The following is a 22,607-nucleotide window of genomic DNA, read 5'->3' as shown; positions in this document are numbered from 1 at the left end:
AAATTCTGTGTCATAAACATCACACAAATGCTCATAAATTTGCAAAATAAAGCTTTCGAACTAGCCTTATCTAAAACCCTGATCTACAGATTAAAAGAAAAAAAAATTAACTTCAATTTTGCTGCAGCACAGTCTGAAGATGCTTTTTTTTTCTGTGATCTGTTGATTGCCTTTGGTTCTGATATCTGACTTCGTCTACCAAGCCTTCTAGTTTGTCAACTTTAGGGACGCTGGACCTTTGACCAACAGGACTCTCTCTGTCACAGGCTGGGGCCAAGGCAGTCAAGCCTTGTGGGCGGAAGTGGTTCCCTTCGCTCTAGAAACTTTAAAATGACATTGAAAGCAGAGAGGGATTTTATTTTAACACCCCCTTTTTCTTAGTTATTATAGGTTTATAGATCAGATAGTTTTGGGGAAAAAAACCCAGAAAGTAATAACATAAAGAAAAGATAGAATTTATAAACCTGCCCTCTAAATAGGACTTTTCCTTTTGTAATAACTTCCCTTTTTGCAGTTTTTAAGATTTCCTCTTAGGGAAGAGTCAAGTACACTCTAGGTTCTCCTTCCTTGGTATAGGGTAGAGAGCAACATCTTTTGGGAGCCTCAGCTGCCCTTTAGGAAGCTGCCACATCCCCTTTCCACCTGACAGAAACCCCTTGGTCAAACTGTACCTTGTCTTCTTATTCCATCCATGAATAGAAACGCTATCAGTCAACGACCCCCCGGACGTTCTGGACAGGCAGAAATGCCTTGCTGCCTTGGCGTCACTCCGACACGCCAAGTGGTTCCAGGTTTGCATCTTGTTCTTATATTTGTCTTTAAGTAGCAAATTCATAAACTTTAACTGGCTAACTTTATATTAAAGTACTTAACATGGGATGACAGCTCTGCTGAATTTAGCGCCTGTCGAGTACAGTAGCTAAAGGAGCACCTGAATGAATTTAACATCCCAGAAGGGGACTTGTAAAGGAGTAGAGGCATAGTTGCTGCTTTGTGTTAAGAGTAATGTTGCTTTTCTACATCGTAATGACTCAATTATAAACTTTAATGTTGTGACTCTACATTGTTTACCCTTGACAAAGTAGCACCGCAAGACATTCTTTGCCTTTGGTGTGTGGGGGTGCTTTGGTTTAAAGTGCCTGTGCTTTATTACTCTAGGCCAGAGCTAATGGGCTGAAGTCGTGTGTCATAGTCATCAGGGTTCTGAGAGACCTATGCACCCGTGTTCCTACTTGGGCTCCCCTTAGAGGATGGGTAAGGGTACCTTTTGATGGCCATTTCTACAGTTTTATTTGTACTTTCTTTGTATGATTTTCTATGTGAATGGCAAAAAACTTCATGTAACATGAAACTATTTCCAGCTTCACAGAAGTTGTCATTTTGGGAAATAAAAGTGAGATTTTATTATTTTGCTATGTATATTTTCACAACCATGTCTCTACCTAAACTTCATATTTCCCCCTACCCAGAACAGTATTTGAAAACAGTGGTTAATTAATGTTCGTTGAGTTTAATTCAGTTAGCTAGAGGGCTTTGATGTAGAAAACTCAGATTTACTTTTAGATAAGCCCAAATTCCTTGTTTTAAGGAAGAATTGTTGAGCATGCAGAAGCCCTCTCATGGAGTTTGCCACAGGCAGACACACATATACTCAGGAAAATAATTTGTTAGGAATCTTTGGCATTTTTGTTCCTTTATCATTTTTTAAAAATTTCTATTATTTTTTAGCCTCTGGAGCTTCTCTGTGAGAAGTCAATTGGAACAGCAAATCGACCAATGGGAGCTGGCGAGGCCCTCAGAAGAGTGTTGGAGTGCCTGGCATCTGGAATCGTTATGCCAGGTTGGGTGACTTCTCAGCTTTAAAACTTGCAGGGAAAGGAAAGGGACTGAAGCTTGTTCCTCAGTGGTGCATTGACTGGGTTAGGGCAACAGTACCTTGTCCACTACTTAGGGTATAACCATGTGACTACCCTCTTGCACCATCATATCCAGCCCTGTGCCGGAATCCGCAGCTGTGAAATCAGTGCTTTAGCGGACCGATTCAAGGGCAGTGGTGACCCACTCCCACGTGACTTACATGCTCTGAAATACATGTGGATTATTTCTTAAAAGGGCTGGACGCTGAGTGGGTCACCTCGCTCAGTGTGTTTCCAGAGCTGGGTGTGGATGGGGCGGGAGGGGAAGCACCTGATTCCCTCTACCAACACAACCTCTTCAGAGATGCTAAAAGATAATCCTCTGCATATCTTCCTTGTTTCCTGCCTTCAGATGGTTCTGGCATTTATGACCCTTGTGAAAAAGAAGCCACTGATGCTATTGGGCATCTAGACAGACAGCAACGGGAAGATATCACACAGAGTGCTCAGGTATAGTTATCTCCATTACAAATGTGAACCCTTACCCAGTCTTTAATAACTGGCCTCCAGTTCTGTTACTGGGTATTTTTAGTGTAGCTCTTTGAAACTTAGTCAGATTTCGGGACCAAAGGTAAATGGATCCTATACTAATACAGGGGACCCCAATCTGGTTTTCTTTTTCCCCATGATGCCATATGTTGTTGTTTTCTATCCCCAATTATGCTCGAGTGCTATTTTGGACACCGAGATCAAGGGACAATTTTTTCAGTTATTGTTGCTGCTAATAGGGCTTGTTTCCCTGCATAGATATGACATCACTTCGTATGGCGCATGGGCCCTAGGTTGGGAACCCCTGTACTAATGAGAGGGCAAGGGGGATGGTCACAGGCTGGTCTTCCACCACAGCAAGGTTGGGGGCCCTAACAGTCAGGATTGGATCCAGGCTTGTTGGGGGCCACCTTGCTGTTGTAGGGGAGAAGTCAGCATTTGACACCCAACTTTTGGGATTGGGAGGGTCAGAGACCCGTCATGAGTAGTAGTAAGCACACACCATAATTGCAGTCAATGTAGGGTAGACAAGTAAAACTCCTCTTCCCATTTTAGCATGCTCTGCGACTTGCTGCTTTTGGCCAGCTTCACAAAGTCCTTGGTATGGACCCTCTCCCTTCTAAGATGCCCAAGAAACCAAAGAATGAAAATCCGGTTGACTATACTAGTAAGTATCCAACCCCAAATTCCAGTGTTTGGCTTGAATTGTCATATTGCTAACAACTCACTTCTCAGTCTTGGGTTTCCACCTTCATCTTTTTCTGTATTTGCTCTTACAGTCCAGATCCCGCCTAGTACCACATATGCCATTACCCCAATGAAACGTCCCATGGAAGAGGATGGAGAAGAAAAATCTCCTAGCAAGAAGAAAAAGAAGATTCAGAAAAAAGGTACTGAACTCCTATCAGATGGAACAATAACAATCGATAAGAAAGTTGAACATTTCAGTTTCTCTGGGAACATGTAATTGAAAAAGCATGATTATGTGTTCTGTGGTAATGAATAGAAAGAACTAAGAGTAGTTTTTTCCTAATTTAGAAAATGGTAATGCTGTTAGGTCAGCTGGTAAGGAAGCTGTCCTGTCAGATTCCTAAAAAGAAAAATATCTGTGTTCTTTTTTAGAGGAGAAGACAGAACCCCCACAAGCTATGAATGCACTGATGAGACTGAATCAACTGAAACCTGGGCTGCAGTATAAACTGGTCTCCCAAACTGGCCCAGTGCATGCTCCCATCTTTACTATGTCTGTTGAAGTGGATGGAAGTTCATTTGAGGCTTCTGGACCATCCAAAAAGACTGCCAAGTTGCATGTGGCTGTAAAGGTAAGCATGGCCCATAATTTGCAGTTTCTGGTTTTATTGACCTCATAGCAAATCAAGACCAGTCTATGTTCAGCTCTACTTGAACTGTTGACACTATTTGACTGTCAGGTGTGGAAAACGTGAGCTTCGAAAAGCCAAAAAGATCCCTAAAATGTCTGTGTTTTTGAACATAGGAACAAAGACTGCTTCTTGTAGGAACATTTGTTGACAGCTCTTGTGGGGGGGTTCTTCTTACTTCTACAGGTGTTACAGGACATGGGTCTGCCTACAGGGGCAGAAGGTAAAGAATCAAGTAAAGGGGAGGACTCTGCTGAGGAAACAGAACAGAAACCTGTGGTTGTTGCTCCTCCACCTGTAGTGGAAACTGTTGCTACTCCCAGTGCTGCTTTTCCTTCTCCAGACCAGACATCGGAGGTGAGCGATGGCCAGAGCCATGAAAGCTGTGGAGCTCCTTGCCTGGGTTCTTATTGATCTGTCAGCCAAGGGGCAGGAAAAGCCCTTTGTGTCTAGGCTTTTCCTTAGGAAGTTGAATACTTCATGGATCTTAAGCCCTGACTGCTCTTCCCCTTGGGTCATGTATGTGAAGAAGTCTGCCCTGAGTCAGAGCCCTGGACAAAGACATGGCCCATACAGTTTATAGTGACTAAAGAGCCAACAGGGTACCTGATTGTCAGCATTTCCCTGTGTACAACAAGGCCACCACTCATTTGGACTTGGTGAGCTAGGTGTAGGAAAGAATCTGACTATGTGTGGAATCGGGAAACACCTAGGTTGGAATCCTAGGTCTTGTACCTTGTCACTTTGTAATCATGGGGCAAGTCACTTAAGCCTTTTTCTTCATCTAGGAAATTGGGATAGCAATATTGGTAATAATTGATAATATTGATAGTAATACAAATGGGCATTATACTCTGCTTCTTTTACAGGGTTGTGAGAAAACTGCTGTTTAACCTTTTAAGTACTAAGAAAAGTGCATTGTTACTGTTTTTTGGCTAATTTTAGAGAAATCTTTTAAATTTATAGTGTTTTTGGTGAGTGTTTGTGGACATGCTTAGGAGAAAAGGTGACAGGAAGTAAATAGTTAGGCTCATGTTAATGTCCTGGACCATGGGAGCACTTAGTGACCTTGAATGTCATTGGTCTAAGATATATTGGCAGATCACATGTAGTTAACACTCCATATATGAAGAACAGTGTTGAACGGGGAAGAGAATTCAAGTAATTAACAGATTTTTTTAAAAACTTGTCTGCCTATTGTGAGATCCTGGATACTGGGGGTGTCAGCAGGGTAGGAACTGATTGCTTACTTAGAAAATGAGAATGAGGCACAGAAGATGTCTGAAATTCTAATTGGGGTTTGCATTTTCTTTTTAGAATGTAAAACAACAGGGTCCAATCTTGACCAAACATGGCAAGAATCCTGTTATGGAACTGAATGAGAAGAGGCGTGGCCTCAAGTATGAGCTTATCTCTGAGACTGGGGGCAGTCATGATAAGCGCTTTGTCATGGAGGTGAGTGGGACTTGTGTGCCCAAAAGTTTAAATTGTCCTTGTATCATTTGGACTAGATGGAATCAGATATACATCTCAGCATATACTTGAAAATTGGTGCTTTCAGCTTACCTTATTGAAATGTTTTAAATGCCATTGGTACCCAGGGGGCTAGAATTTTTCCTGAGATGACTTAGCTCTTGACCAGGTACTGAAGAAGCTGTTGCTTTCTCTGACTGATCATATTGATTTCATGATCCTCCCATGCACTTGTCCTCTCATAGGTTGAAGTTGACGGGCAGAAGTTTCAAGGAGCTGGTTCAAATAAAAAGGTGGCAAAGGCATTTGCTGCTCTCACTGCATTAGAAAAGCTGTTCCCTGATGCTCCGGTTGCCTTGGAGCCCAATAAGAAGAAGAGAGCACCGGTACCTGTGAGAGGGGGACCGAAGTTTGCTGCTAAGGTGGGTACCTTTGATGGACAGTGGCAATATAGTACAAGGAGGTTTTTATTCTTTCATTTGGTCTTTTCAACAACACAGCAAAGTAGTTGCTACTACTGTCATCTTTACTTTCTGGTGAAGGGGGCTTGAATATTTGGTTTAGTGACTTGTCTGGGGTCACACATCCAGTTATTAAGGCAAGATTTTGAACCCAGGACTTCCCTACTCTCAAGTTCACTGTTTTACCCTCTTTCCCACACAGGAAACAACAGTGTAGATTTCTTAATCTTAATTTCAAGTTGCCGTTCGGTTTCTCTGAGGGAGTATAGAACTAATGTACTGTATGTTTTACTATTAGAAGTGTCATAAATAATTTGTGCGAGTTTAACCAAGCTGTGTTTTCTAATTCTCTCTTGTAGCAGCACAACCCAGGATTTGGAATGGGAGGCCCTATGCACAATGAGGTTCCCCCTCCCCCAAACATTCGTGGTCGAGGTAGAGGTGGTAATATCCGAGGTCGGGGTAGAGGCCGAGGTGGATTTGGTGGTGCCAACCATGGTGGCTACATGAATGCTGGTACGAGTGCAGATTTTTTTCCCCTCTCTGCTTCTAAACTTGTTTTGTAAGACTTTGGATTGTTTAATATGTATAATTTGGAATCTACAAATGAGTATTTGTCACCAGTGTCCCCTGTTAAAGTCTTCCCAGAGATTAATTTGAAAGCTGTGAAGAGAAGCCATCCTTCCTGGCTGCCCTGAGGGCCCAACCAACAGTCAAGTAATTTTATTTTGTCCTGTTCTAGGAGCTGGCTATGGAAGCTATGGCTACGGTGGCAATTCTGCAACAGCAGGATATAGTAAGTGTTAGTTTGTGTTATACCAATTTAAAGTTAAAAAGAAACCCACAAACACTACTTGCCTTAGAACAGTTGAAACCTGGCCTACTTGTACCTAAGATTTAGTAGCACAGCCCTTTTTTGGCAGATGGGACAGGTTGTTGAGCAAGAGATTAATATTGTTTAACCGTTAAAAGTGCAAAACCCATGTGACTTGACAATTCCTTTTTAATATGTAAATATTTTAAATTTCTCTGCTTTAAGCCATGTGAAGCAATACACCACTCTTGTGAATATGCTTTCCTGACAATGCCCAGCTATTTGTATTCAGAAGAAGCCTTCATTGGGGGGTTACAGGAGCAGAGAAATCTAAAACATGAGTTTCATATGTGGCGCTCTGTGCCATCTTCAAAACAATTCTAATTTTTTTTCTCTGCTCTGTCTCCCCCTTTTGTAGGTGACTTTTTCACAGACTGCTACGGCTATCATGATTTTGGGTCTTCCTAGATCATCTAAAAGTATTGCACAAAAAACAGCTTTTTACTCCAATTTTCTCGAACTCCAAAACCCAAAGTGTCCGTGCTGTGTCCCTGTGCTTCACTGGGTTTCTCAACCGTGGCTTTTCACCGCAGCTTGTCTGAAACTCTTAGCCTGCAGAACTTAAGACAGTGGCAGTTTTTATTGTGATTTGCCTTTGAACTTGGTCGTATTGATGTTCACAATAAGCGGAAAGTAATTTTCAGAGAATGTTTTTGTGCCAAGTTGCACAAAATTCTAGAGCCAGCTTTGTTCAGCATAAAGGCAAAAGCCCACCTTTGCTTTTTATGGAAAGCATTACTTTATTTAAGGGACAGATACAGAAGCATTTTAATCTACCTTTGTCTTAATTTACAGCAGGTTTTGTATGAATTTTAAACCTTTTAACAAACTCCCAAACCTGGTTGATACCTTTGACGGTAATAAGAAAGACTTCACCGTGTCTGAATCTAGTGCAGCCCGACTCTTTTTTAAGCATGCACAATGTTAAATTGTATGTGGAATCGTAAGATGTGCTAAGTTAACTTCTCCATCCTTTTGTAATACACTGGTGGGTTATTGCTTGAGGGATGGGATTAATTGTGGCTGATAGCTAGTTAGTGTACTTTCAAAGGAATTGTAACTGTGCTTCCAATACTGGTACAATAAATATCCAGGCATTAAGGAGTTGATGTAAAATTTTGCAAGTCCTGATCACAGCTGAAAATGCATGGATTCAGATTTTTTTTATGGGCTTTTTTTTTATAATCAAGTATAAAGGGCCTTAAGCACTTGACATTGGTTAGCAAGCCAGCAGCAGGGATTTGTTGTTGCTGGGACTTTTGCTATAACTGACTTTTGGCCAAGACCTGGAAGCTTATCATGACTTCTAATACAGAGGTATGGGGAGTCATTTGGTCATTCCAACTAGATTTTCTTTCACTTGTAAGTGTATGGCCCTTTATTCTTGCTGTAATACTATGTTTTAAATTTGTATGGTCCTCTTCTGTCTTGTTTCGGTCAGCGGTTCTTTATCGCACAAAGCCTGCATCTTTGCATTGACTTGCAAGATTTTGAGTTTGTTCAGACACAGAAACTGGTCAAAATGATTACTCACCACTTGTTCAAAGAGGTTTGAAACATTCAGTGAATACTTTTTAAAACTTTTAATGCATGATGTATTTTTTTTAGAAAGTTATTGTTTGAGAATAATGTCTTTTTATACCAGGGAATAGATGTTGTCCTGAATGAGGTGGAAAACTGCCACCCCCTCCCTTTTTTTTTTTAAATCAATACATGTTAAAGTAAATCATTGGATACTTTGGTGTCTTCATTCATGTTCTTAATTGAGGGAAGAGACTGAACATAGGTGTTGAAGTGTATGTTAAGCTTAGTGCTGATGTTATTAAACCCTTCTTCTTGAAACCTAGATGTGGGGAGGCCATGGAAATATTTGTTTGTAATCTTCCTGAAGGAGAAATTTCTGCTTTCCCCATCTCTTCACAATCTCTTCACTGAGCATTGCATGTTTGCTTTGCTGCATTGTTGGATGTGTCTCCTTTCTTGGCGTTTTGGCTTTGTTACTTGAAAACGAGCTTGGTCTAATTGTTCCTCAAGCTGCCCAGGACTCAGTGATAGTGGGTTGGTGGGGGGTGGGGTGGGGTAAAGGCAAAATTCCTTTAGTCCAATAACAAAAGGCCATGAAACAAATACCTAATGATTAGAATGTGAAGGCCAAGCTGTGTTGGTAGTTTTGGTCACCCTTCCTGTCCTTTGTCACAGGCTAGGCAACATAGGGGCTGGTACTTAACTTTCCGTTCCAGTTACCTGCTATCAAAGCCAATGCCATCTTGTTAAAGAAAGCACACTCCATGGGTGTGCCCACTCACGGGGAGCTTAGGTGCTCCTGCTTTCTGCTTGGGGTTACTGGACTGAATTGGATAGTGTCATTCTCTGTACCCCTCACCCCCTACATGTCACTTTGGTTTGGGGGCTTGAACTGACTGACTTCTGGACCAATAGAATTAACCCAACCTTGAACAAGTCTACACACACACACACACACACACACACACACACACACACACACCCCCCATCCCTTCCTATCCACATACCTGCTACTGAAAAGCCTTCAGGTTCACATATGAGACTGACTCTGAATAGTCTCTTTAAGCTGAGCCCTGCCTCTTTGGTTGTATGAAGCTCTGAGTTACTTGTGCACGCCAGAGAAAAAATACATCAGGTATCTAAACTGAAGAGCACCTCGCACCATGCCTTATGTACATAGTAGGTACTTGGTGTTGCATTTTGTTAAAGAAGGGGATCATTATGTCCCAGAGCCAGACATGAGGGGCTGATGGAGGTCACAGTCTCACCTTCAGTTCCTGAGAATGTGGCAGCTATATCCATCCCATGCTTTGCAATCCTACTGCATGTTCCTGCCTCTCTGGGGCTGTGACCCAGAGCTGAGCTCTAAACCTGGCTCCTAAGCATGGTGCTAGTGACCCGTTGGAAAGACCTGCCTGGTCAGGGTAGGGGCACCTCCTTGGTCCCCTGTCCTGGGGATATCTGGGAGAAGCAGTGCTTGCCTTTTGGCCTTAGTAGTACTAAGTGTGTATTCTGGCCCCAACAGCTCTCTTGCACTGTGTATTTCTGTGATGAGCCTGAGAGGCACATCTCCACTTCTAAGGGGTAACTGGTCATTTTACTGGGAATGATCCTGTGGTAAAACAGCTTATTTTGCCAAGTCTGCATTTGGGGCCTTCTAACCAGTAGGCAATCTCAGAATAATTGTCTGATTTGGCAGCTTCAATCCAGGCATTCCTTCTTGCTGATACTGCCCCTGGTCAAAGGAGGTTTGTGACTGTAATGAAGACTTGCCTGTCCTTCCAGGGAGATGAGCATGGGCCTGTGCTGGCCTTGTCACAGTGAAGTACAGGGGTGGACAGAGAGGTTTCCATATAACAGTCCCAGACTGGCTGCTTCTCCTCGGACCCTGGGGTTAAAGTCAGCCTTGCTTTTCTTCTCCTTTCTTTTGGGGGGAGGGTTGTGGCCGGTGGGTGAAGAGGTGGTTTGACTATGATTTCATCAGTGTAGGGAACTCCCAGTATAGAAACTCCCTTCACTGATGCAGACTGGCAAATTGTCTGAAACTTGATGGCCTTAGCCATTAATGCCTGGGGGCATTAAGGGTTTTATTGACTTACCCTGGTAGTAGGCAGTGTGTGTGAGAGAGAGAGAGAGAGAGAGAGAGAGAGAGAGAGGCAGGTCTGGGAATCAGGGAGACCTGAGATCCAGACTGGCTTTCTGCCATGCCATGCTGCCTCAGCCCTGCTTTTCTTGGGAGCTTGGGGGAGGTCTGGGTTTGTTAAATGGTCATAAGTCATCAGCTAAACCAGCCCATCTATGATCTTAAAAACATTAATAGCCACTGCAAGAGCTAACATCTTCCCTGCTTACACTTGAGCATCTCCTGAAGGAGGATTAGTTCTTAACATCAGCTGAAAAGAGGATTTGAGAGCAAACCCAGACCACTTTTCTTCTTGAACAGGATGGGTGACTGCTCAGATTTCTCTGGACCTCAGAATAAGTCCCTAAAACTTTAGCACTAGCTTCTGTGAATACATGGAGTAGGAATCCTAAGGGAAGTAGATGCCAAGTATACTTTCAAAGGGAGTTGTGTAACATGAGTTACTTTTACTTTTTTGAATCTGGAATCTTCCCTTTTCCACTCCCTAATTGATGCCATCCCTTCCATTTAGGTCAGTTCTACAGCAACGGTGGGCATTCTGGGAATGCTGGTGGAGGCGGGGGTGGCGGTGGAGGCGGCTCTTCTGGCTATGGGTCCTACTACCAAGGCGACAACTACAACTCACCAGTCCCCCCAAAGCACGGCGGGAAGAAGCAGCAGCATGGGGGCCAGCAGAAGCCTTCTTACGGTTCAGGGTACCAGTCTCACCAAGGCCAACAGCAGTCATCATACAGCCAAAACCAGTACAGCAATTACGGCCCTCCCCAAGGCAAACAAAAGGGCTATAATCATGGACAAGGCAACTACTCCTCCTATTCGAATTCCTACAACTCCCCAGGTGGTGGAGGTGGATCAGACTATAACTACGAGAGCAAATTCAGTGAGTTGGCTTTGGGTGACCCATGTCCTCATAGCACCTCTGTTGAAATCAGGGCATTGGGTGGGGTAGCAAACCCCATGGAAATACTGAAGTTGCTTCTAGTCTGTCAGCTGGTTTTGAAGGCAAGTTGGCATGTTGGGCTACAAGCTCCGGCCTCCTCTGCCTCAGCACTGCTCTGATCAACAGCTGGTAAGGACTTATGGAGGTGGGGCACAAAGTGGTAGTAGAAAAGAGGATACTTGAGATTTGCAGGATTTTATTAAAACTCTTAAATTTATTCCCTAGTACCTAATTTCCTGACTGTTTAATTTAAGCTTAATCCTGTCATGTAGCTGGATCCCAGATGAGTTCCAGATTGTTCCTATATCCAGAAACTCTGCCATGAGCTTACTACTGGCCTTGGGTGGGGGTGAAGGGGAAGGGTGTCATTGACTCACTGGTTTGGGGTCATGTCTTGCCATGAAACAAATGACTGTCCTGAATGTCCATAGCTATTGGCTAAAACTTTAACATGTCAAAATAGTGGTTAGACCTTAACAATATGGCTTCCTTGTTCTTCATAGTGATTTATTATCTTCCCAAATTGAACCTGAGTAGTTACTTTAGTGGAACTGAGTGGTTCTTCCCCATCACTGAGCCACGATTGTGTTTTTCCTTGGCCTCCTACATAGGCTTAGATGAATGGATCAGTTGTCCTGGGTACAGGAGTAACATCTGTGGATTTTTCCTGAAACAGTGAAATGGCTGGCATAAATGCTGACCTTTTAAGAAACTACAGTAGAGGGGAGTAGAAGGTTGGGAAACCTGAAATTGCCATGGGGAACTGTCCCAGAAACAAAGCTTGGGTTAATGGCGTAAGTAGGAAATTCAACAGAACTGATGTGTGGGATTTTTTTTTTTTGGTGAGAGAGCCGCTTGGTCTCTGGACTGATGTCATTGAAGGGAGATTGGATAGGCAGTTTAATCAGCTTAGTGTGGCCATAGCAAAGCATCATGTAAACATCAGCCACACTCTTCCCTCCCCTTCCCCCCCCTCCCCCCCACTCCTGGGAGTGTAGTTACACCTGTCAGCAGGGTGTAAAGCCCAGTCTTTGGTGTAGGCTGCAGAGTTCCAGGCTTCTCTATCTTCTGTTGCCTTTTTGCCCTCCTTGTTAGGGATTGGGGCTTCCATTGCTAGGTTGTATTGAGGGGAAGTTAACAGTACTTTGTTCTGCCCCCCACTCCAGATTACAGTGGCAGCGGGGGCCGAGGTGGTGGTGGGAACAGCTACGGGTCAGGTGGATCGTCCTATAACACAGGGTCACATGGCGGCTATGGAGGCAGCTCTGGTGGTGGCTCCTCCTACCAAGGCAAACAAGGTTGGTGACTTCCGCCTGGGATTGGGGCCTTGGAAAGGGTGGTGGGAGAAAGGGCATAGCTGCAACCTTCTCATCCTAACCCCAACTTATATTTTCTGTCCCTACTCTCCCTAGGTGGCTACTCTTCACAGTCAAATTACAACTCCCCAGGCTCAGGCCAGAATTACAGTGGGCCTCCCAGTTCCTACCAGTCTTCGCAAGGTGGCTATGGCAGAAATGATCACAGCATGAATTACCAGTACAGATAAACTACCTTTACTCCCCAGGGGTGAAGTTTTGTTACCTTCTGCACTCGCCCCCTCATTTGAATATTCAGTTTTATTGCATCACAGTTAACATGTCAACCCTTCCCCCCAGGTTCCATGTTGCCGTGTTCTGTGTGCTATGCAGGCGGCTACTCTGATGGTGGCATCTCCCTGTAATTCCATACTTAGCTGTGTTTGGGACATCTGTGTATTTAATGGTTTGTTAGTTACCATTACAACTTTGTCTGAATAGAGTTTTTGAGTTAATACAACTCAGTATCCCTTCGTCTATTTAACATTGGTGTTAGTGTTAACTAAGTTCGTCTTTAAATAGTTACGTGAGGGATACGTCATCTGTTAATGCTTTTGTGAAGTGAGTTAAACAAGCTTTCTGTATTTTAATGCTTTAGTGTTTCAGTTTTATAAGTGAAGATTTTATTTTAAAAACCAGTGGGAAAGAGTGGGGGTTTTTTTTTGTATGTCTGGGTCATTCAGGCAGGACATCTGAATTAAGCTGAATGTAGACAAATAAAGATAAAGAAAACTCTTTGGGCCGACGTCTGGCCTGCGTGTCTGTCCCACCAACCCTGGAAAAGCTGCCACCTCACCTGGTCCAAAGCCAGGGAGAGAGCAGGTACAGGGAGGCAGGTGGGGAAAGACAAGTTGGAGGGGGCAGGATTTTCTTGGGGCTTCTTAATTCCCTGAGCTTTTGGAAACAAGCACCCTTGGTAGGTAAAGTCTTCCTGTCCATGAAGAGCCATTAAACATCCCCCAAAATTAGAGGGGCAGGGGGTAGCGGGACACCATCAAGATAGACTGAGGGGGATAAGGTGGGGAAGGCTTTCTCCATGGGGAAAAGGGGTGTTAGATTTTTCTATGCATATGTGGGCTAGGCTAGGATCCTTGAGAAGGCCCTGAAGCACAGAGCTATTGTTTTGGTAGAGCCTACATTTTCTTTAGCTTAGGGGTTGGGTTTGCAGCTATTCCGGAGGCAGGCTTAAGGACAGAAGGCTATTGGAGGACCAGCCATTTGCTTGGCATCTCTCCTTGCTTTGACTAGAGTCCTGAGGCTTCCTCTATTTCTTGTCATGGCTTTAAGGCTGCCCTGCCAAGGTGTCTTGTAACCAAGGATGTTGGAGTGGGAGAAATGATTGAGTAATGTGGATTGAAACAGTCATGAAGGGATCTAAATGCCAGTCCTTGGGGTTTTATTTTTAGTAGTTCCGTTAGGCCAGGGTGAAGGCCTGAGAAGATGGTATGCTTGGGCTGGGTCAATTAACCCTTCTTCGTGGCTGGTGAGAGGGGAATCTGCTCAGGCCCTCTCTGTCACTCTAAACTTGGAGTTGGAGGTTTTAGTGGACTGCAAGCTCAGTACAAGTCAGCTCTTTGTAATGGCAGCCAAAAGACTAGCTGTGATCTTAGTCTGCAATGAGAAAAGTAGTGTCCGGGCCAAGGGTGGGGATAGTCCTTCTGTACCCTGCCATAGTGAGAGTATTTTCTTCTGGGTACCGTAGATTAAGGAGGACGTTGATAAGCAGGAGAGGAGGAAGAGGAGGAGGAGGGTAGTCAGGATGCCAAAGGTTCTTGAAAGAGATCAATTAAAGGAACTGGGATGTTGAACCTAGAAGAAACTTGGGATTGTGATGGCTATTTCCAGGTATCTGAAGGGCTGTCACATGGAAGAGGGAGAAGTCTTGGTTTCTTTTGCCCCAGAGGACAGAACTAGGAGCAGTGAACAACTTAGGGACAAATTTAGTTTTGATGGTCAAGAAAGATTTTTTTTTTTTAAACAATAAGAGCTGCCTTGGCAAGTGGTTTATTTTTCAGCTGAGGTTTGAAGTAGAGGCTGGATAATCACTTGTTGGGTATGTCGTAGAAGGGATTCTTGTTCAGCTATGGGTCAGACTAGAATGACCTTTGAGGTCCTTTCTAATGCTGAGAACCTTGGATACACTTTTAATGCATTCTTGTTCATCTGGAGAAGCTATTTCTGAAATAGTAACCTGTCACTGATAGGTTTATATTGATCCTCTATCTGGAAATTTAGGTTTATATTGATCCTCTATCTGGAAATTTATTCCCTGCCCTCATGCAACCTATGTGACCGTGGGAAAGTTAGTCCGCCCCTCTAGACCGCAGTTAAACAGAAAAATGAGAGGGTAGGACTAAGTGATCAGAGGTGGTGTGGTATGTCAGATGGAGCGCTGGAGTCAGAAGACTTGGGTTTGAATTTTGCTTCGGTTATTTTACAATCACCGTGACCTTGAGCAGATAGCTTAACGTTTTTGAGCCTAAGTTTTTTCATTGTAAAATGAGGAGGTTGGACTAGGTGACATCCAAGGTCCCTTTGAGATCTCCATCCTGTGATCCTCATGGAATTGATTTGGCCACAAGGGCAAGGAGGTAGGCTTCAAGTCCAAGGCTAAGAGGCTCCTCATGTAACAGGGCAGTAGATGGGGATGAAGAAGGGCATAGTCATGGTTTGGGGGACTTCAGCGCCAAAGTCAGCAGTGAGAGCCTAGAGAGAGACAGAAAACTTAGATCCAACAGGAACATCAGTATGTAAAACAATTGTCCATATTCCTGGAAATTATAACCGGTTTTATGCTGGGAAGTAGCCACAGTTGAGAGGTCGGTGTGCTGCCTAGTGTAGCAGTTTTCTTTCTTTAACCAGAAATTTAGCAGAAAAGCAGACTTGGTAAGTAAAACTAATTTTGTATTTATAAAGCCACCAACTGACATAGCTGGAGGGGATCTCTGGGGTCACCCAATCTACTTCTTTGGGCCTCATCTGTAGATGAGGTGTTTGAAGTGATTTGTCCGAAGTTTCAGGCAGTTAAGTTGAAGAGTCAAGACTCCACCTTAAGTCTTTTGCCTACAAGGTCACTGCATTTCAACTCTCCATTTACCATGACATGTCTGCCATGTGGTAGGCTTGTAAATACTTGCTGATAGTAGGCTCATAAATACTTGTTGATAGCACACTGCTCTCAAAAGTTAGTGGTGAGGCCTGACCCTGAGCAGAGCTGTCTGGGTGGGCCCCAGGGCTGGATTTGGTTCAGAAATCTTGACTTTTTTTCCTTCAGGTTTCAGATACATCTCTCCTTCCCTGCCTCAGTGCTCAGCCTTGGTGATAATTAAATTCTAAGTTTAGAGTTGAAAAGATAACCTTAAAGATCACTTATAGTTCACTCCCTCAATACACAGATGAGGAAACTAAAGCCCAGGAAGGGAGCAGTGACTTGAGTGAATGAGAAAGCATTTATTAAATGTTGACCATTTCCCAAACACTGGATACAAACAAAAGAGGGAAGCAGTCCCTGTTGTCAGGGAGATCATGTTCTAATTGGAGGAGACGTCATAGACAGGAGAGGTCAGGTGCATGACCGAAGGGCCTGGATACAGTGGGGATGGCAGGACCCAGGTCAGATGGCAGTGCCTGGGGGTCAGGAGAGGGCAAAAAGCAAGGACCACAGTGCTCCTCTGTTTTGGCAGTGTTTATAGTTAGTGACTGCTCGTCCAAGTGGTGGGAGCAGCCCTATCTTAACTTGACCCAGGTCTGCTGACTCCAAGCCCAGCACTCTTTCCCACTGCACCACAATGCCTTATCTTTCACCTGTTCCCTTTACCTGGTGGACAGTTAAGTGTACTTTTTAGTCACCTACATGCAGGTCTCCTACTTGGAGGGACTTGGTTGGAAAATGACATGTAGCTGTGTTTCCTGAGAAGATCACCTCAGAGGACACTGTAAGGTTTTACATGACTATAGGGACTCCCTGGTTGACCTAGAGCTCAGTTTGCAGTAGATTAGTTTCCCAGGTCAAGGTCTTATGTCAAACCCGTTATGATCTTCCTGGAGCTCTGTACTGTTCCATTAACACTAGGCCTTTGTTATAATATTAAGTAATTTTTCCAAAGTATATAAACTATTAAGCTACAAAAGCCTGAATCTAATTAATGCCTCACTTGGACACCCTATCAAATGCACACTGTGCCTTTTGGTGAGGGGTCCTTTTGATGCTTCTTCCCCCTCTCCCATGCCATCATGGCCAGAGGAAAGTTTATTTTTGTCACAGGCTTTAATGGTTATATTGCTAGTCCAGAGAGCACAGTAAGTGGGAAACCTATGGAGTTGGCCCTGAGGGTTCTCTGAATAGAGTGGGATCACTGTTCCTATACAGATAATATTGAGAACCAGTATTGCTTGCCTCCTGGAAGGTAGGCCAGTACCTCAGCAGCTGCTGGGAAAGAAAGCCATTGACAAAGGCAAATTGAAGATAGCTGCACTGGTGAAACTTAATTCAGTACTATTGGAAAGAGTTAGGCTGCATGTGGACTCTGCCCCAAGCTGTTGTAGGCATAGCCCGACAAACACATCTTCCAAGTAGATATTCTTTACATTTGGGGTAACACCAAGACCCTAATGACTAGATCCCTGGACATCACGTAGCCAAATCCACTGCAGTAGAGAGGGTACTTGGTTTGGGGGCTGACCTCTTCAGGTATTTCTTCCCTTCTTGGCATCCTGTTGGGTTCCACATTCCTATAAATGTGTCCTCTAATGAAGTTCTTGAGCTAGGGTCCCTTGGTAGTACCTGCTGCACCGGGAGGCTGCCTACATGGTGGGCAATGGGGCAGTGGCTACCCATTCCAGTCCCATGAGGATCTTAAAGAGTCAGATTGTGGTATGTATCTAGGAAGCCCACCTGAAGGAGATCTTTGTGCTTTCTGTCCTCATCCACCAACAAATCCCGTAGGTGTCTAGGGAAGAGGAATGGAGGCAGGTCCATCAGGAAGACAAGGTGGACATGCATCTTGGGTGCCACAGCTTTGTGGCCCCATGTGTGTTGGATGATCTGGCATCTGCCGACTTCCTGGGGTTTGGTCATGACCAACATCAAAAGGAAGGGACCGGCAGGATTTCCTATGCACTTGTCTGGATGGTTGAAGGAAGGGGTAGGTGTGTGCTTGCACCTTCTCCACAGGGTACTGAATCTGCCTCTGGACCCTCTCATTGATGGGTGGATTACCTTCCAGGAGAAGTATTAAAAACCCTCTGAGGACAGCACCTGGCAAACCCTTGTAGTGTCCTGGGTAGGGAGGAGGAGCAGGGGGCCAGATGAAGGAAAGGGACCTAGGTTACAAACAGTTTCTGTCCTCAGCCCTTTCTATCCCCTCTGCCATACTAGATGTTTCCTTGTGGAGAATTTGGTTGGCTCACCAAGATGTAAATCTGGGAGCAGCAAGAGAGGCAACGGCACAATGGCAAATGTCTGCTCATCTTCCCCTTAATGTGGCAGGCACTGGATGGGGGCCCTAGAGATTGGCCAGTGAAACTATTCTGGGGGTATCTCTTGTAGGACTGTGTCTTCTGCTCCGGGCTCTGATCTCTTCCTCCCGACTAGGAACAGGGACTCTCGGTATAGCTGGCCTCCACATAGGCACTGGTAGTTGAGGGGCTTTGGTGTGCCCTTCAGCTTGATTAGAATGTGTGAAAGAGGTGGTTGGATCAGTTAAGAACTACATAGGGTCCCATAACAAGCAGATGCATCTCCTAGTAAAGCAAACAATACTGATGTGGGCCAGGGCAGGTAGGGGTGGGGATTGTGGACATTAAACTGGGCAAGGTTCTTATAGGTTTTATTGGAAAGGATTTAAAAAATTCTCTTGTTCATCCCCTGTCATTTTGCTAGTGGAGTTTCAGAGAGGGAGCTACTGAACGAGTTGGTTGGGTCACAATTAGAATCTAGTTCTGTCTTCCAAACCAAGGGCCTTTCCCATCACAATCAGGCTGCCTTCCCTCCTAACCTGGATTTTTTCTTCTCGGTGGCCCTCCACAGGAGACTTCTCCCAGCCTAAACTCAGCTCTCGGGGATAGTGTCAGGATTACAAGGGACCTTCTACCAGCTATCTTTGTCCTACCCAAATCCCTGCAGGAATCCCCAGCTCAGACAACGTCCTCACTCCTTAAATGAAGGTGGACCTTGATTTCGCACATTGACTGTTGCTGCCTGTCCTCTCATTTTAATATTCAGTTTTATTGCATCACAGCTACCATGTCACCCAATCCCAAGTTCCTTGCTGCTGTGTTCTGTGTGGTCAGTTGGTCACTCAGAGGCTAGGTATCTTCTCATTCCACAACTGGCTGGCTGTCTGGGATGTCACTGTGTGTCCTGGTCTTTCATTAGCATTAGGGCTTCTGGATAGAGAAAAGGGAGTTAAGGGTGGTATGGCAAGGTGATTATTGCTGACATAGGGGGTCAAGGAAAGCTTCACTTAGAAGGTGACATTGAACCAGAGAGCAGTTGTCCTGCAGAAACTACAAATTCAAAAGCCCCCTGGGGCCTCTGAAATTTCCCAGGAATTTTTTTTATTACAGAATTTGTGGTGGGGGACTAGCCCCAAAAGTGCTTCAAGTTCCTGCTACAGGTACTACATTCTATTGGCTGTCATCCACCTTCCTGGACAGTTCTTGTATGTACCAACTTTCATCGCAACAGGAATTCTGGGACGATTTGAATACCAGACTGGAAGAGGTTCTCCGGTGTCCAGTGTGAATCCTGCAGACTTTGAAGGGCCTGAATTCACGAAGATGGTGCAGAATAGTTTCTGAGATGGCAGAGGAGCATCTATTGCCATGACTCCTCAGGAGATTCAGGGTCTTCAACCCCATGGTCTGGTCCAGCGTCTATCCTGAGGCAGCTGGTCCCCTTTGCCCACCAGCTGCCCTCTGTGGAATCGAAGATATGTACAAGCTGTATTCTATCTTGTTCTGGAACTAAAGGTCTGAGGACAGTGAGATGAAAAGGATCCTGTAGGTCATGAACTCACATGCTATCTAGATCATTAACAGGCTCCCTTCATCTTGGATCTCTTATCTTTCCACTCTCATGGCAACCTGCCTCTCCCAGAAAGATGCCTTATCCCCAATCACCATTTCCATCGTTGGCTTGTTCCTTTTCTTAGCACTCACGCATGTATGTACACATGCACACACTCGCTGTCACTCTTTCAGGAATTGGTACCATCATACTCCTTGTTCCCCTCAGATTACTGCTTGAACACCCACTGTCACTGCAGCCTTTGAAGTTCACGCCATTTATTTCTAAGACCCAGCCCAGATGTTCCTGTAATTGTACCAGCTTCGGGTTACTTTCCCTGCTTTCTCAAAGAATTCAGTACCTGGCTTATAGCTTCCCTTTCCACCTTCATACTTGTGGACTTCCCTCTACATACTGATTTCACTTCCTTGAACACGTTGACCTGGTTAAACTCATATCCCATGACTTTAATCACAAAATTTCAACCTCTTAGATGATGAGAAATGCTTGTGAAAGCATTTTGTGTATATTGTCCTAGTTAGGCCTCATCTAGTGTATTGAGTTTAGTTCTGGGATGCTCATTTTAGGAAATCACATTGAGAAACTACAGTATGTTGAGAGGATGGTGACCAGGATGGTGAGGGCACTGGGCACGGCCACGTGAAGATTGGCTGGAGCAACTGGAGATACTTGGCTTAGAATAGATTGGGGGGAGGGGGAAGAGTATCTTTTAAGTTTTTGAAGGGCTGCTTACAAAAAAATGGGTTAGACTTTATACTACTTGGCCCCAGAGGTCAGAACTAGGAGCAATTGGTAGATGAAAAGAGGCAGGTTTCAATATTTCTTCACTGTTACCAGATGACTTGGTTGGGCTATTTTTGCGGAGGTTCCTATTCAGGTATGGGTTGGACCAGACACCCTTTGAGGTACCCATAAGCCCTGAGCTTCAGTGATTCTATCATTTAAATCTCTTGTACCTACCTCACAGGGTTGTTAGGAGGATCAAATGAACTATTGTATGTAAAGTGCTTTACAAACCTTAAGGCACTGTATAAATGTCAGCTTTTATAATTCTGTAATATAAAGCACTGTAAAAATGGGAAATTATTTTTTTCCTGTTATGTTATTGATGGTGGCTGCTCTGTGTGTCTAGCTGCTAATGACTATCTGTGGACACTCCAGTCTAGGTGACCACACTGTTTTGAACACTGCCCCACTAATCCCTTGTGTCTTATTTCCAGTCCTAGAGCTTTGTGCTGGGGATCTGGGGTTGATGCAGTCAGGAAGCTCCTTGTGACTAAAGTGTATGCCTGGATAATTCCAGCACCCTGAATTAAGATGAATGTACATTAATGGGGATGTATGTGTGGGGAAAAAAACATCCCCACTGTCAACTATATCCCTGACGGATAATGCTACCCCACATCGACTGGTCAGAGGAGAGAATTTGCAGCCTTCTCAGTGAGAGGCTGGGCTCAAACTTTCTCAAGAGACAGGCTGAAGGAATATTCAAGCGGGGCACCAGAAGAGAGAAGAGGAAAAAAATGGATGTGGAGTCAGGAATCATCTAATTCTGGGGGCTTATAACAGGAGGCTTGCCCTCTTCTGTGGTGGGAAGCAGTGACTGCAAACATTCTCCCAGCTGTGGTTCTTGCCCTGAGAGGCCAGAGTTTCCAGACCACATCTCTATTGTCTTGAGATGTGATTCTTCTCAGAACCTGAGTTTCCTGGGTTCGATTGCTGGGCAAGTTGCTAATAGACCTTTAGGGTCTAAGTTGCTGTGACATGTTGGTACACAGCTCAGGAAAGAGCCCAGAAATCGAACTCAAGAGCCTCTTTTTATCCTGTTCAACTAGCTTACAGTGCCAAGCTGTTAAGCCATCAGGGAAGCTGAGACAGGAGGACTCACAACCTACATTCCCTTGAAGCTTGGGAGGTTGTAGTTTGGGAAACGGGTGGTGAGAAGGTTTGCTGCTTGATTCTTATCTCCTGTTATATATCTTTTGTTTTAAGTAAATGTCCTCTTGCATTGCTTTGATGTCATGTGATTAATTCTGGCTGGTGGGGTTCAGAGGGGGAAAAATGGCTTGGGAGTAGAGGTTCATAGTATGATCATTGATTTAGAGCTGAGAGTAACCTTAGGTGTAATCAGCCCTCTCCTTTTGCAGGAGACTGAGGCTGGGAGAGGTTGTGGCTTGCCTAAAATCACAGGTAGGGCACAAACTAGGACAGAGCTGGGGTTTGAACCCAGGTCATCTGCCTCCAGAACTTTAACCACCACATTCTGTTGCCAAGATGATGAACCTAGGAGCCCCGAGTGTATGGTCCTCTACACAAATAAAGGAAAATGGGCCTGCCCTGATGTGTGTTTTATGTGTCTGTTCCCCTTTAATGGAGAGCCTTCAGTGTCTTCCCAACTCTGGTGTCCCATGGAAGCAAATAGCTCAAGTCTTGCCCCTCCACATCTGTGGTTTTATCCAGACATTTTTTTGAAAATCCAGCATGATTTTTTCAGAGACTGGGAGAGGTTTTGTAAGTTCACAGGATCATGGGATTTTTATAGTGAAAAGGACCATTGAGTCAGATCTGTTGATTTTACAGATGGGCAGACCAAGGTCCTAGAGAGGGACTAAGTGAGTTGGCCAAGGCTGTGGAGGGAATAAGTAGCAGTTGCTGGGTTTTTCAACCACAAGTCAAGTATTTTCAACATCATGGGCTTATCCCTGCGATCTCTGGCTTGTTGGGAGCTCCCGGGGACTTCCAAAATACCCTCCCAGAATGAGTTTTTAGGACCCACCCATCTGGTCTTGTCTACAAGACTATTGGGAAGCATCAGCTTTGGTGGGGTACAGAAACTGTTTGGTAGTTCCAGGTTGAATGTGGGGGTGTGGCAGCAGCTACCTGGCAAATATTTTTGTAAGTCTAGAAAAAGGTCTTTGCAACAAGAAGCAGCTGTGCAGCCAGAGGGCTCTTTCACGAGATATGTCCTATCTTCATCCTACCAACCCCAGTGGGGTGAGGGAATGGGTGCTCTCTGGGAATAT

The 22,607-nt window shown here is 44.5% G+C and overlaps 1 protein-coding gene across 3 annotated transcripts in view; it reads left to right on the top strand.

The window, feature by feature from the left end:
* Nucleotides 1-21,920, top strand: part of ILF3 (interleukin enhancer binding factor 3) — a 33,231-nt gene extending 11,311 nt beyond the window's left edge. Inside the window, exons 6-20 of one of the 3 annotated variants that reach the window (XM_036741368.1) lie at nucleotides 700-791; nucleotides 1,159-1,254; nucleotides 1,729-1,840; nucleotides 2,269-2,366; nucleotides 2,961-3,072; nucleotides 3,185-3,295; nucleotides 3,528-3,727; nucleotides 3,971-4,141; nucleotides 5,102-5,239; nucleotides 5,503-5,679; nucleotides 6,078-6,234; nucleotides 6,461-6,514; nucleotides 10,771-11,139; nucleotides 12,366-12,497; nucleotides 12,612-21,920. In XM_036741368.1, coding sequence (XP_036597263.1) covers nucleotides 700-791; nucleotides 1,159-1,254; nucleotides 1,729-1,840; nucleotides 2,269-2,366; nucleotides 2,961-3,072; nucleotides 3,185-3,295; nucleotides 3,528-3,727; nucleotides 3,971-4,141; nucleotides 5,102-5,239; nucleotides 5,503-5,679; nucleotides 6,078-6,234; nucleotides 6,461-6,514; nucleotides 10,771-11,139; nucleotides 12,366-12,497; nucleotides 12,612-12,745 — 2,153 coding nt within the window. In that variant the 3' untranslated portion in view covers nucleotides 12,746-21,920. Of the gene's footprint in view, nucleotides 1-699; nucleotides 792-1,158; nucleotides 1,255-1,728; nucleotides 1,841-2,268; nucleotides 2,367-2,960; nucleotides 3,073-3,184; nucleotides 3,296-3,527; nucleotides 3,728-3,970; nucleotides 4,142-5,101; nucleotides 5,240-5,502; nucleotides 5,680-6,077; nucleotides 6,235-6,460; nucleotides 6,515-6,950; nucleotides 8,335-10,770; nucleotides 11,140-12,365; nucleotides 12,498-12,611 lie in introns of those variants that run through there. The other 2 variants (XM_036741367.1, XM_036741369.1) reach the window with 2 other exon arrangements.
* Nucleotides 21,921-22,607: the final 687 nt, after the last annotated feature.

This window comes from Trichosurus vulpecula, chromosome 1 (genome assembly GCF_011100635.1).
Source record: "Trichosurus vulpecula isolate mTriVul1 chromosome 1, mTriVul1.pri, whole genome shotgun sequence".
Lineage (NCBI taxonomy): Eukaryota > Metazoa > Chordata > Mammalia > Diprotodontia > Phalangeridae > Trichosurus > Trichosurus vulpecula.
The sequence above is the reverse complement of the archived record's forward strand: the minus strand, read 5'-3'. Positions and strand labels throughout refer to the sequence as shown.